The sequence below is a fragment of the Myxocyprinus asiaticus genome, chromosome 7, assembly GCF_019703515.2.
Source record: "Myxocyprinus asiaticus isolate MX2 ecotype Aquarium Trade chromosome 7, UBuf_Myxa_2, whole genome shotgun sequence".
Classification (NCBI taxonomy): Eukaryota; Metazoa; Chordata; class Actinopteri; order Cypriniformes; family Catostomidae; genus Myxocyprinus; species Myxocyprinus asiaticus.
The window spans coordinates 34844376-34858956 of NC_059350.1; the positions used below are offsets into that span (position 1 = coordinate 34844376).

The following is a 14581-nucleotide window of genomic DNA, read 5'->3' on the forward strand; positions in this document are numbered from 1 at the left end:
ATCTGCATTCCAACCATCAGGCCAATAGCCCTGCAGTGTTTCCATAAAACTAGGGATGTGCGTGACTAGTCGACTAAACGGTTCTGATGCTGCTAGTCGACACCGGACTTACTAGTCGGTCAATATTTTTCCCCTTTAAACTGTTAAACATTTTTACACATTTACGTTTGGTTTTATATTATTTCAAAGGCTGCGCTTAAATTAGTGGCATGTTAATGTTACACATGTTAAATATAATTAATAATACAAATATTATTAAAAAGAGGAAATCTGGGTGCTTCACTCGCGGTGCATGCAGAAAAATGTCCTCTCGCAAGATGAGCAAAGCAGCTATAGAATTCACGTCGGTGGTGGAGCGGGAAGCGGATTTCTGAAACATTGGCTTGCAAGTCGCTATGGATGTGTTCACATTTGAGTCTTCCCTAAATCTGTGCTCGCGTGCTTGCAAGTTATTTTCCTGCCGAGCGGGCTTTTTCAAGTATAGGATAATCAACTCAGGCGAGTCAGGTCCCGTCTTTCACCGAACCATGATGACGTTAATTTTGCTCATCAAAAATTTATGCTTTTAATTAAGAAGCCTAGAAAATGACTATTTTAGGCTAGGCATGACATTTTTAACCTGCTGATCAAGAAGGCTATTTTCAACAATTGCTTAACTGGTTAAACTATCTTTTATTCTGTGTGCACACCATGTTTAGAACAATACATTAGGTTTTGTACATACAGGTGCATCTCAATAAATTAGAATGTCGTGGAAAAGTTCATTTATTTCAGTAATTCAACTCAAATTGTGAAACTCGTGTATTAAATAAATTCAATGCACACAGACTGAAGTAGTTTAAGTCTTTGGTTCTTTTAATTTTGATGATTTTGGCTCACATTTAACAAAAACCCACCAATTCACTATCTCAACAAATTAGAATACATCATAAGACCAATAAAAAAAACATTTTTAGTGAATTGTTGGCCTTCTGGAAAGTATGTTCATTTACTGTATATGTACTCAATACTTGGTAGGGGCTCCTTTTGCTTTAATTACTGCCTCAATTCAGCGTGGCATGGAGGTGATCAGTTTGTGGCACTGCTGAGGTGGTATGGAAGCCCAGGTTTCTTTGACAGTGGCCTTCAGCTCATCTGCATTTTTTGGTCTCTTGTTTCTCATTTTCCTCTTGATAATACCCCATAGATTCTCTATGGGGTTCAGGTCTGGTGAGTTTGCTGGCCAGTCAAGCACACCAACACCATGGTCATTTAACCAACTTTTGGTGCTTTTGGCAGTGTGGGCAGGTGCCAAATCCTGCTGGAAAATGAAATCAGCATCTTTAAAAAGCTGGTCAGCAGAAGGAAGCATGAAGTGCTCCAAAATTTCTTGGTAAACGGGTGCAGTGACTCTGGTTTTCAAAAAACACAATGGACCAACACCAGCAGATGACATTGCACCCCAAATCATCGCAGACTGTGGAAACTTAACACTGGACTTCAAGCAACTTGGGCTATGAGCTTCTCCACCCTTCCTCCAGACTCTAGGACCTTGGTTTCCAAATGAAATACAAAACTTGCTCTCATCTGAAAAGAGGACTTTGGAACACTGGGCAACAGTCCAGTTCTTCTTCTCCTTAGCCCAGGTAAGACGCCTCTGATGTTGTCTGTGGTTCAGGAGTGGCTTAACAAGAGGAATACGACAACTGTAGCCAAATTCCTTGACACGTCTGTGTGTGGTGGCTCTTGATGCCTTGACCCCAGCCTCAGTCCATTCCTTGTGAAGTTCAGCCAAATTCTTGAATCGATTTTGCTTGACAATCCTCATAAGGCTGCGGTTCTCTCGGTTGGTTGTGCATCTTTTTCTTCCACGCTTTTTCCTTCCACTCAACTTTCTGTTAACATGCTTGGATACAGCACTTTGTGAACAGCCAGCTTCTTTGGCAATGAATGTTTGTGGCTTACCCTCCTTGTGAAAGGTGTCAATGATTGTCTTCTGGACAACTGTCAGATCAGCAGTCTTCCCCATGATTGTGTAGCCTAGTGAACCAAACTGAGAGACCATTTTGAAGGCTCAGGAAACCTTTGCAGGTGTTTTGAGTTGATTAGCTGATTGGCATGTCACCATATTCTAATTTGTTGAGATAGTGAATTGGTGGGTTTTTGTTAAATGCGAGCCAAAATCATCACAATTAAAAGAACCAAAGACTTAAACTACTTCAGTCTGTGTGCATTGAATTTATTTAATTCACGAGTTTCACAATTTGAGTTGAATTACTGAAATAAATGAACTTTTCCACGACATTCTAATTTATTGAGATGCACCTGTATTGTACATTTCTCACAGGCTTTTTTTTTTTCCATCCTAGCTATTTTTTTTTTTAAATCGTAACTGTTGGTTGACCTTCTTAACCGAACAGCTGTCATATTAGATAATAGGCTAATGCACGTCGTGAAATACACACATCTTTTCAGCACATTTTTTTTCTAGTAGGTTTGGCTTACCTGTTAAATATTTTCAACAATGTCCTGACTGTTTTAATATGTTAAGTAACTTTTACTTGGTGAATTCCATTAAGAACAGGCTGTTAGGTTTGCTCTATTGGTCCTGCACTATTCATTCAATTGTTTTCAATAAATATGCCTGTATTCTCTAACGCTGATTCAGTGAATGCGTGTAATGTTCTTGATTTAATGTGCAATGATCATAATGCTAGGTAAGCACGTTGCAGATAAATGCCCCTTTGCAGCGGAATTTATTGTCGGATTTGGCTGTTGGAATAGAATAAGTATTTTAATGGGTCGCATAAACACAATTTATTCAGATAATTTCTTACTTTTTAGACTAGTAGGCTCCAAAATTTTAGTTTAAACATCAGTGAAATTAGTCGTTCCACACATCCCTACCTAAAACCCGCCCTTAATATGCTGCCCTGGTGCCAACGCCGCCCATTTCACAAGCAAGAGGGAAGCTCATGCTAAGGTATCAGACTAGCTAGTGCTGTGCCCGCATTTTTTTTTTTTTTTTTTTCGAACCTGTACCGTTGGATACACAACTTAGCAAGTTCGGCGACAATATACTTAATCACGTCTTCGTTTCAGCAGATGCCACTGATCTGACGTTGCACATTTTCATCAGCCCAAATATTCAGAAGAGCCCTGATTTTGTCTACTGACCAGTACTGACAATTCTCCATTCTCCCTAGATCTGTTGATGTGAGCTGGTATCTAGATATGAAAAATTGGGAAATGAGTATCTTGGTGCTGACACTCTGACCTGACTCTGCTAAACTACGCCTTTGACATTGACCCCGCCTCAATCCCCAGTTGGCCTTTGGCCCAAGTCTAATCGGCAGACAATAGGCGCTTGGCCGTTGGCCCAGATGAAGCACTGAGGAGGCATGATGAAGTCCAGGAAGTGACAGTGGGAACACAACTGGCCCTGGCACACACTAGCATGCCCTCATTTGGCCCAATAGTGGAAATGCAGCTAATGTGACTGTAAAATAATTCTATAGAAATAGGCTTTGCTCAGCAAGAACAAAAATAAGAGGCAACATTAATATTTAGTGCCTCCTCTGGTCTAGGACTATGTCAGGTCAAGTCAAATCAAAACAGAGTGTGTCTTTTGTTAAGAGATTCTTCTATGAATGATCTGAAATGTATAAACCACAGAAATACAAACAAATAGCTTTATTTTCAGTAAATGTACAGTATAACAGTCCAGTTGCTTCTGTTGTTTATAGAACAAACAAATAACTTTTTGGTTTTGTTTGTTAAAACATGCAAGAAGGAACTAAAAAAATTTGCAAGTATAATTGAGACTGTTGAGAAACCGCATGCAAACCATATGCATAAGTACACTCAAAATGAAAACATGCCCATATTTAAAACAGACTCACCATTCCTAAAAGTCTAGCATTGTTTCTAGTCTTGTGGCAGCTAATGTTGTGTATGTGTTTCAGCCCTGAAGACCTCAGGTGAAAGGAGAAGAGTGGATGCATCTCCTGTCAGTCAAAGAAGTTCCACTCCTCAGCAGCCAAATGGAAATCCCAGTCACAAAAAATCAGCTGGCAAAGAGTTACCACCATTTGGTTAGAGCATTTTTTCTGATACAGTCACACACATTTATACACAAGTACTCCAAGTGTTTGTAGCATCAGAGTGCCCTCTGCTGGTGGCTGGAACTTTCCAAAAAAATAGGGTACAAAATAAAACTTAACTTGAAATTAAGGCATTTCTCCTTTTTTAACCAATGGCTAGTTAATCAATTTGATCATCAACATTAGGAGGTCATACTTAATAATATTATATGAGCTGTTTTATTTTTCATTCATTTTATATGTGGTTTTAAATTCAGTTTCAAATCTTTATTTTGTACAAATTAAATTATATAAACTAGCTACTATTCATGCTAGGAACACTTTTATGTTAGATAATTGTTTATATGTATATATTGTGTATATATATACACTATATTGCCAAAAGTATTCGCTCATCTGCCTTTAGACGCATATGAACTTAAGTGACATCCCATTCTTAATCCATAGGGTTTAATATGACGTCAGCCCACCCTTTGCAGCTATAACAGCTTCAACTCTTCTGGAAAGGCTTTCCACAAGGTTTAGGAGTGTGTTTATGGGAATTTTTGACCATTCTTCCAGAAGCGCATTTGTGAGGTCAGACACTGATTTCGGACGAGAAGGCCTGGCTCACAGTCTTCGCTCTAATTCATCCCAAAGGTGCTCTATCGGGTTGAGGTCAGGACTCTGTGCAGGCCAGTCAAGTTCTTCCACACCAAACTCGCTCATCCATGTCTTTATGGACCTTGCTTTGTGCACTGGTGCGCAGTCATGTTGGAACAGGAAGGGGCCATCCCCAAACTGATCCCATAAAGTTGGGAGCATGGAATTGTCCAAAATCTCTTGGTATGCTGAAGCATTCAGAGTTCCTTTCACTGGAACTAAGGGGCCAAGCCCAGCTCCTGAAAAACAACCCCACACCATAATCCCCCCTCCACCAAACTTCACAGTTGGCACAATGCAGTCAGACAAGTACCGTTCTCCTGGCAACCGCCAAACCCAGACTCGTCCATCAGATTGCCAGATGGAGAAGCATGATTCGTCACTCCAGAGAACGCGTCTCCACTGCTCTAGAGTCCAGTGGCAGCGTGCTTTACACCACTGCATCCGACGCTTTGCATTGCACTTGGTGATGTATGGCTTGGATGCAGCTGCTCGGCCATGGAAACCCATTCCATGAAGCTCTCTACGCACTGTTCTTGAGCTAATCTGAAGGCCACATGAACTTTGGAGGTCTGTAGCGATTGACTCTGCAGAAAGTTGGCGACCTCTGCGCACTATGCGCCTCAGCATCCGCTGACCCTGCTCTGTCATTTTACGTGGCCTACCACTTCGTGGCTGAGTTGTTGTCATTCCCAATCGCTTCCACTTTGTTATAATACCACTGACAGTTGACTGTGGAATATTTAGTAGCGAGGAAATTTCACGACTGGACTTGTTGCACAGGTGGCATCCTATCACAGTACCACGCTGGAATTCACTGAGCTCCTGAGAGCGGCCCATTCTTTCACAAATGTTTGTAGAAGCAGTCTGCATGCCTAGGTGCTTCATTTTATACACCTGTGGCCATGGAAATGATTGGAACACCTGAATTCAATTATTTGGATGGGTGAGCGAATACTTTTGGCAATATAGTGTGTGTATATATATATAATATATATATATATATATATATATATATATATATATATATATATATATATATATATAAGGGGTGTAATGGTACATGTATTCGTCCCGAACCGTCACGGTTTGGTGCATGCAGTCAGATGAAAAATACATATGAGACAGGTGATCCACACTCCAATCCAGAAGTTGTCGCACGCGGTAATGCAATGCTATTTGCTAACCTCCACAACAGGAAAAAGTGCAGAAGAAAAAGAGACCATCTATGCACCAACCCAAAACAAGAATGGCTTCTCTTAATGCACAAGTTTTAGTTTTCATTATTCTGTTTATTTTGTACTTTTATTACACATGAGATGCTTTTCAGTTTTGCAGCTAATTGTGACCAAATACCTTTTGTTTTTTATCAACCCTACAAAACAATATGGCCTATGCAAGAGTGCATTCTGTTTACTGCTTAGTGCTTAATACACTAAAGGAGGCTGTACTGTACCAACTTCCTCAGGGGGGACTAAATGCCACTAAATGGAACAAACTGTAATTTGCACTACTGTCTGTTCGAAATAAATTAAAAGAAACCTAGCATTTGGGATTTGTTGCTTTTTCCTGTTGTACCGAACTCGTATCGAACCGTGACCCCAAAACCGAGGTACGTACCGAACCGTGACTTCTGTGTACCATTACACCCCTGATATATACAGTTGTGCTCAAAAGTTTGCATACCCTGGCAGAAATCTTGAAATTTTGGCATTGATTTTGAAAATATGACTGATCATGCAAAAAAACTGTCTTTTATTTAAGGATAGTGATCATATGAAGCCATTTATTATCACATAGTTTTCTGGCTCCTTTTAAATCATAATGATAACAGAAATCACCCAAATGGCCCTGATCAAAAGTTTACATACCCTTGAATGTTTGGCCTTGTTACAGACACACAAGGTGACACACACAGGTTTAAATGGCAATTAAAGGTTAATTTCCCACACCTGTGGCTTTTTAAATTGCAATTAGTGTCTGTGTATAAATAGTCAATGAGTTTGTTTGCTCTCACCTGGATGCACTGAGCAGGCTAGATACTGAGCCATGGGGAGCAGAAAAGAACTGTCAAAAGACCTACATAACAAGGTAATGGAACTTTATATAGATGGATAAGGATATAAAAAGATATCCAAAGCCTTGAAAATGCCAGTCAGTACTGTTCAATCACTTATTAAGAAGTGGAAAATTCGGGGATCTCTTGATACCAAGCCAAGGTCAGGTAGACCAAGAAAGATTTCAGCCACAACTGCCAGAAGAATTGTTCGGGATACAAAGAAAAACCCACAGGTAACCTCAGGAGAAATACAGGCTGCTCTGGAAAAAGACGGTGTGGTTGTTTCAAGGAGCACAATACTTGTTGACCCCTCTCCAAACATAGCGCTTATGGTTGTGACCATAAAGCTCTATTTTGGTCTCGTCACTCCAGATTACAGTGTGCCAGAAGCTGAGGCGTGTCAAGGTGTTGTTGGGCATAATGTAACCGGGCTTTTTTGTGGCATTGGCTTCTTTCTGGCAACTCGACCATGCAGCTCATTTTTGTTCAAGTATCGTTGTATTGTGCTCCTTGAAATGATCAGTCATATTTTCAAAATCAATGCCAAAATTTCACAATTTCTGCCAGATTATGCAAACGTTTGAGCACAACTGTGTGTGTGTGTGTGTATATATATATATATGTATATATATATATATATATATATAATAGCTCTTACAACAAAAAACATGGGTTTTGTGCTTTACATTTTATTTGGACACCATATTGTACCCTAATTGTGAAAGTTCCAAGTCTTGTTTGTACTAAAAAGGAGTTTTTGTGTCTGTGTAGGTGCCCAGTCTCCTCATTCTCTCCATAAGATTTTGTCTCTCTCAGAAGAAGGGCGGGACAGACAGCGAAAGCTGCCTGAGGACAGCCAATCAAATACTTCATCTATATTCTCCTCTCCGCGTACCTCACCTCACAGTACACTTAGAAAAAGTATGTACCAGTACTGATGATGTGTGTTGTATGAGTTTTAATATGGAAATGTATGTCTATGTAATGAATACTGAGCAATTCTTAGATTATTCAATTGTGTGTGATTTTTGTTTTTGTGTGTGTGTCTGTCTCATAGCCCCACAATTAGTAGTGAGTGAAGCATCAGATCAGTTGCGTCTGTTAAGCTCTTCCTCTTCCGATCTTATGGCTGGTGACCACATGCATACTCAAGCCCATACGCTTACACACCCTCTCAACATGCGTAGGACAGAGCCTGACCAAATAAGCCTGGGGTAAGAGGTTTACACAAACTAAGTGATAAATGATTCTATAACATTATTCTTGTCCTTGATACTGATTAAACAATACAACATTGCAGCCATGCTAAACTGGATCTGTGATGCGAAATGCCTGTTCACTTGATACTGTTTCACTGTGCAGTACCTTGGTCAAAATCGTTTTTTCTCCAGAGCTCCGACACATACAGTATAAAGAATATTCCCCACACTAAGCCAAAAATCGCAAATTTTTAAAGTGCTAAAATTTGACACTATACAGTATATACTTATTTTCCTATCAAAATGCATTCATTTCCATCTTTGGAAAGAAAACAAAACAATATGTAACAATATATAATGCTTTTTTTTTTTTTTTTTTTTTAATTTTCCAAACAAAGCCTTCCACAGTATAAAGATAGAAATGCACTAAAATAGCACCAATTCAAGTAACATAAAACATTTCCCAGTCTAAGAGGGAGTTTGGCTAATTGAAAGAACAATGAGCTTTAAATCTCTTAAACTCTCAGCTTCCACAATATTAATCAGCCGGCAGACTGTTACAGCAGTCATGAAGCAGCGTTAATGATTCGAGTCAGGGCATCAGTGCCAGCTTTAAGCACCATTTTGAACTCCACATGAAAAGCGCTTAAAGACAAAAACGTCTCATTCTGCGTTTTGGTGATAGTTAAGACTTGACGTGCTTCAGAGGTTATTAAAATGCACCTTACATAGGCTGAAAAATACTTGATTTCTATCACAAGTCCCATCTGTGCTTGTTTTGTACATCAATTGGCATTAAGAGGTCCTTCATCATTTTATCATTGAAACAGAAGCGCTGTTGTGTTGTGAAGTGTGCGTCAGTGTAATGACTCCAGGCGGACACATTACAAAGGTTCCACCCTTCCAACAAGTGTTTATACTGGTTTATACTGTATCAAAGTTAAATGCGCTAATCGCGACTGAGAAAAATTAACGTGTTCAACTTTAATTAATTGCATGCATTAACACTAGAGCTGGGGGAAAAAATTTATTCTGTTATTAATCGCGATTCTTGAGCCAAACGATTTTAAAATCGTCTCCCTGATGAAAAATCAATTTTTTATTTAATAAAACAAAAATACATGTTTATCTTAATGCTACAGTGATTAAAAGGTAAATATAGGAAGCTATATTTGTGCAGAGTTCCACACTAACATGTTTTCTTTCTGATAAGTTTTGTCTCTTTAATTCTTAACGTTAAGTCCTTTAATGCACCACTGCTACAGCTATCGAAGCGCCGTTTGTTCACTGTTGGACGTCAGAATCCTCTGCTGTGATCATTGTTCCTTTATTATGCATAATCCAAAAGTTTATTTGAGAGGTGTTGTGGAGGATATTTGGCAGAAGTCATTCTGCAGATTCTGTCTGACAATGCTTTAATAAATAGTTTAGCTGTAAAAAGGCATATCAAACTGTTGGATGTTGGAGCATATAAACTATATGTCGCACCGCTGCAGTATTTATAATCTAATAGCCAGGGTATTTATGTGCAGTGGCAGGTAATTTTGCACATTTATCCGCCAATGTCGACAAAAAATACCGGCTAGACACAAAGACGCGTGCTTGGGGAAACACACCTGAAGTTCATTTGCGCTCTGGTGCCAACGCGCGCAGTGCTACCATGTCTCGCGGAACACATGCAAATGGTGAGTTCTCACTTTTTTCTCTGTCTTCTGGGAGCAGTTTGTAAGAATAGTGTTGTCTATGAGAACACTACATAAGATATCAGAATGCATATGGAAATAACATGCAACGACATTGGGCCTACAGGCAAATTGTCATGTGTGTCATAATTCAGTACAGCCCCAGAAATGGTTCTTGAACAAGTTTACTCTTTAGCCTCCATTTGTCATTTTGTATGTTGCAAAATTATCATTATAATATTAATAGCCTATGGTAATATGTTATATTTTATATTCTTAAATAACAAAATTTGTTTGATAAGTTTAAAATGATATATTGTATGTATTTATTGAATACAAATGGACATAATGCAGCCTTATGGGTTCCTTTGAAATACTAGTCACCTAGCTCAGACAATGCACTGATTAGTCGATTGGTAGTTTTAAATTGGTAGTTTTAAAATGTTGTTATATTTTCATATCCTTGAACAAAACCTTATTTGCTAGCTGCATATGACGGCCATGTTTGATTTCCAGTTTAGTGAGTGTGGGAATAGCCACTTCTGGTTTTGCTGGTATTGTAGCGTCACAATGAAGGCACATGAGGCCAGTCCCTTAAACTGTGTGGTTTTTTTTTAAGGCTGCTGTCGGCAACAGCCACACCATACACTCTGTAACTGTTTGGTGAACCACACTTGAAACAGTACACAGTATGCAGTTACAATGATGTTTTGAAAGTAAGAAATGGTAACCATTGGAATAAACATCAAAAACAACAGTAGCTCATCTTTGGGCATACTGTAAGTTTCTTTGAAAATCACTAAATAATACTAGGCCTGAATACAGATTTGGTAAGCTATATAATTTTAAGATGGACATGCAGCTGCAGGGTAAATAATGTCATAGAAACCCTCTACTGGAAAACAACCGACACTTTATAAAGTTACAATTTCTGTTAGCACCTTACTTCTCAGTGCACTTTCTTTACTTGTAAACATCTTGGTTTCAGCCAAGTCTCCTCTGGAAGTCAACAGCAACAATAAAGCCCCTCTCACACCTTGTGATCTCACTTAGTTTCAATGAGCGTTCAAATTACCAGAAGCATTCATGCACACACTGGTATCGCAAAAGCTCACAGGTGCCACCTTGTGCACCGAGCCAGTTATTGGCTATGTACTCATGCATCAAAAGGACGCTTTTGGAGCGTCTTGCTTTGGTTGTGTCGTTTCTCATTAGTTCTCAGGGTCTCTAGTCACACAAGCTGTTTTTTAGCATGCTGTGCCAAGTTAAACGTAGTTTGTAACTTTGAAATGTGTCTCAAAAATCCTGCATTCTGATGTGCACGGTATTTTTCATACAATTAATCGCACTCAATTAATGCGTTAAATTGACAGCCCTAATATATCTATATAAAATATAATAAAATAGTAATTTAAGATGCCCAATGGAAAGTTGGTTTATACAGTTTCATGGCTGGTAAGAAATATTTGGCCAGATTATTTTCTCAGTTCACCCGTCATTGGCTGGTGTGGTAGAAAGTTAATTGTAAGAACCTTTGCGGCACCTATAGAGGTCAACTACTAACCTTTGTTTACGTACATGTCAGGAATTTACATGTCAGAATGCCATTTATTTATTGTTCCTTAAAAAATGCTTTATTGTGCCGAACAACTCCCCATATGTCTATATACACTATAGCAGGGTCTTTCATACTCTATTGTTTAATTCTTTCTATCAACATCATTCAATATTTCTTTCTCTCAGGTCCTACTCCATGACTCAGGATCAGTGTGACCGCACGTCGTTGGATGCTGCAGACAGCGGGCGTGGCAGCTGGACATCCTGCTCTAGTGGTTCCCATGACAATATCCAAAGTATCCCACAGCGTGTCGGTTATTATGACAACCGCAGCTGGGAGACACTGTTAGACGGGATTGGGCGTAGTCACATGACCACACCTAATGGTTACTGGGGTGACGAATTGGAAGGAGACACGGGAACGATAAAGCGAAGAGGTGGAAAAGATGAGACTCCAAATGCGAACAAGAGTATTGTGAGTAGAAAGGAGGGGCGATTTAGAGAGCCCCCGCCCACACCTCCGGGTTATACCGCACTTTCATTAGCTGAGGCAGACAGCCACAATCATGGTCACGGGCGGCGCCCACCAGACTACACAGCAGCACTGCAGAGGTCTCGCTTCCTCAAAAGGTCATGTGAACCTCCCCCATTACACCCATCCAGTAGATTACCAGCATACACCCACTGCCAGTCACCACGACAACCACAACAGGACGGTTAGTATATTGAATTTAAAGGGATAGTTCACCCAAAAATGTCCCTCATGTCTTCCCAGATATGTATGACATTCTTTCTTCTGCTGAACAGAAGAATGCTGATTTGTAGAGGAATATTTCAGCTCTCTAGGTCCATACAATGCTAGTGAATGGTAAACAGACACTTGAAGCTCCAAAAAGCAGATAAATTCAGCATGAAAGTAATCCATCTGACTTGGGTGAGAACAGACCAAAATGTAACTTACTTTTTAACTGTCTTTTGTCATTGCAGTCTCTAGGCACGATCATGATTTCAAGCGTGATTACACTTTCTAGTGCTTGACACATGCACAGAGGGCTAGATGGCACTATAGGAAGCATAATCGAGCTTAAAATCAAGATCGGGGAGGACAAGGAGACTGCTGTCAAAATGTAGTTTTGGTCTGTTCTCACCCAAAACCAACTGGATTGCTTCCACTGGAGTCTTATGGATTACTTTTATGATGACTTTATCTCCTTTTTGGAGCTTTTGGAGTTCTGGTCTCTATTCACTTGCATTATATGGACCTATAGAGCTGAGATATACTTCTGCAGAACACAAACAAAGATTTTTAGAAGAAAGTCAGTCATACACATCTTAAATGGCATGAGTGAGTAAATGATGAGAGAATTTTCATTTTTGGGTGAACTCTCCCTTTAACAGTACACATGCAATAGGTATCAGGAAAGAAAAACTTAAATTCAAGCTCTCTTTTTTTCCTCTACAGAAAATGAGCAGATATCTGCCGTTTAAACAGTGACACTTCCTAAATCTCTGCCTCAGTGGTTTACAACAAACAGATGATGCAACAGATGATGTGGAGGCATGGCCAAAAAATTTACCACAGCCAACCATTTCAGGTCTTTATGAAGATCACTGTGAAAGAAGAGAGGAGCCGCGAAAATGCTGGCACTTTTAACAGTGTTCTTCAAAACAAAAGAAGGAAACAAAATTAATCGTAGCATAATAAAATGAAGCTCAGTGTCTCATTTTATGTGTTGCACATGATGCAATGTCAGTGTTATAATACAAAACCATGGATTCAGTGTTATTTCATTTCTTTTTAATTTTAAGTCTGCCATGTAACTTTAGTATGTGTGTTTAAGAGTGAAACTGAATGTGTGCGTGCGTGTGTGCGTGCGTGCGTGCGTGTGTGTGTGTGCGCGCGCGCGCGAGTGAGGGAGGGTTGATGTAGCCCTTTTCAGACACTTGAAGACAGAAAGACTGAGAAACTGCCTCTTACAGACCTCAATAGTCTCAGACATCGCTCTGTGCTTGTATCAGTGTTTAATGTTACTCATGATTTTATGTCTTTTCTTATCTGATCGTGTTCCTGACAACTTTCCAAATGTGGCCACAGGCTTTTGTTTGAAAAGATTTTATGTTTTGTATTTTAATTATAATAATTTTATCTGTCAATTCCATATTTTGGCTATTCAAATGATAAATGGCACAAATCATGAATTGTTGCACAAATTTTCAGAAGCAAGTGATTTTTGTAGATGTATTATAGTTGTTACATAGATGATAGGTGGTCATAACATGGTCAGTAAATAGTTACAACAGTATATTTTACTTTTTAGAACGTCTTTTGTCATTTGTTCAAATGTATCACTTATAGCTCCTTGTGTTTCTACCCAGCCAAATCTATACTACATGTACTTACGTCTTTTACAAAGGCAACTGGCAAAGTCTGTAACTACTTTTATATTTTTAATACAATTATTGTAAATATTGATTATATTTTGTTAAAGATTTCAGAGACCAGTTCTGTTTATTGGACACAATTCAGCTGCAAATGACTGAGGAAAAATATACACTGTAGCAATGAGTGTTGTTCCTATTAAAGAAATCTCGTGTTGTCTATACACAATACAACATTTGACTGGTTTGGCTCCAACTTTGTTGCATTCAGCTCTACTATCTTTAATGTGGGCAGGTTTACACAGCATATCTTAAAGAGAAATGGGGAAAAAAGGCTCAAAATTTGAATTGTAGTCTACACAATTGCAAATGTGTGGTTCTGCATATGCTCATCATTGGCCATTTTAAGTGAATCAATAACATCTCTTGTTTTAAAGGGGGCAAAACCTTTTGTGCAGAGCCTTGTTAAAGATATACTTAAAGCTTCTGTAACCAGAACTGCAAAAAAAAAAAAAAAAAAAATGTATATATGTTTTCTGGTTAACACACATGCTTTTTACAGAGCCCATGCAGGATTGTTACAAAGATGGGTCTTATGTCTCAAAACAACTATTAAAGTGGTATCTGTCAGATAATTGCAACATATATTGCAGATGTCAGATGAATCAAGCTCTTGTGTATTTTCATAACCATGTGAGCATAATTATTATATGCTCAATATAAACTCAGCAATAAAAGACACGTCCCTTTTTCAAGACACTGTATTTTAAAGATAATTTTGTAAAAATTCAAATAACTTTACAGATCTTTATTGTAAAGGGTTTAAACAATGTTTTCCATGCTTGTTCAATGAACCTTAAACAATTAATGAACATGCACCTGTGGAACGGTCGTTAAGACACCAACAGCTTACAGACAATAGGCAATTAAGGTCACAGTTATAAAAACTTAGGACACTAAAGAGGCCTTTCTGTTGACTCT

The 14581-nt window shown here is 38.9% G+C and overlaps 1 protein-coding gene across 3 annotated transcripts in view; it reads left to right on the top strand.

Annotated features, from left to right (window-relative positions):
* Positions 1 to 13836, top strand: part of rapgef2a (Rap guanine nucleotide exchange factor 2a) — a 77022-nt gene extending 63186 nt beyond the window's left edge. For all 3 annotated transcript variants that reach the window (XM_051702764.1, XM_051702765.1, XM_051702766.1), the window contains 5 exons: positions 3945 to 4073; positions 7555 to 7704; positions 7841 to 7997; positions 11408 to 11937; positions 12684 to 13836. In XM_051702764.1, the coding sequence (XP_051558724.1) occupies positions 3945 to 4073; positions 7555 to 7704; positions 7841 to 7997; positions 11408 to 11937; positions 12684 to 12709 (992 nt within the window). In that variant the 3' untranslated portion in view covers positions 12710 to 13836. The remainder of the gene's footprint in view (positions 1 to 3944; positions 4074 to 7554; positions 7705 to 7840; positions 7998 to 11407; positions 11938 to 12683) is intronic.
* Positions 13837 to 14581: the final 745 nt, after the last annotated feature.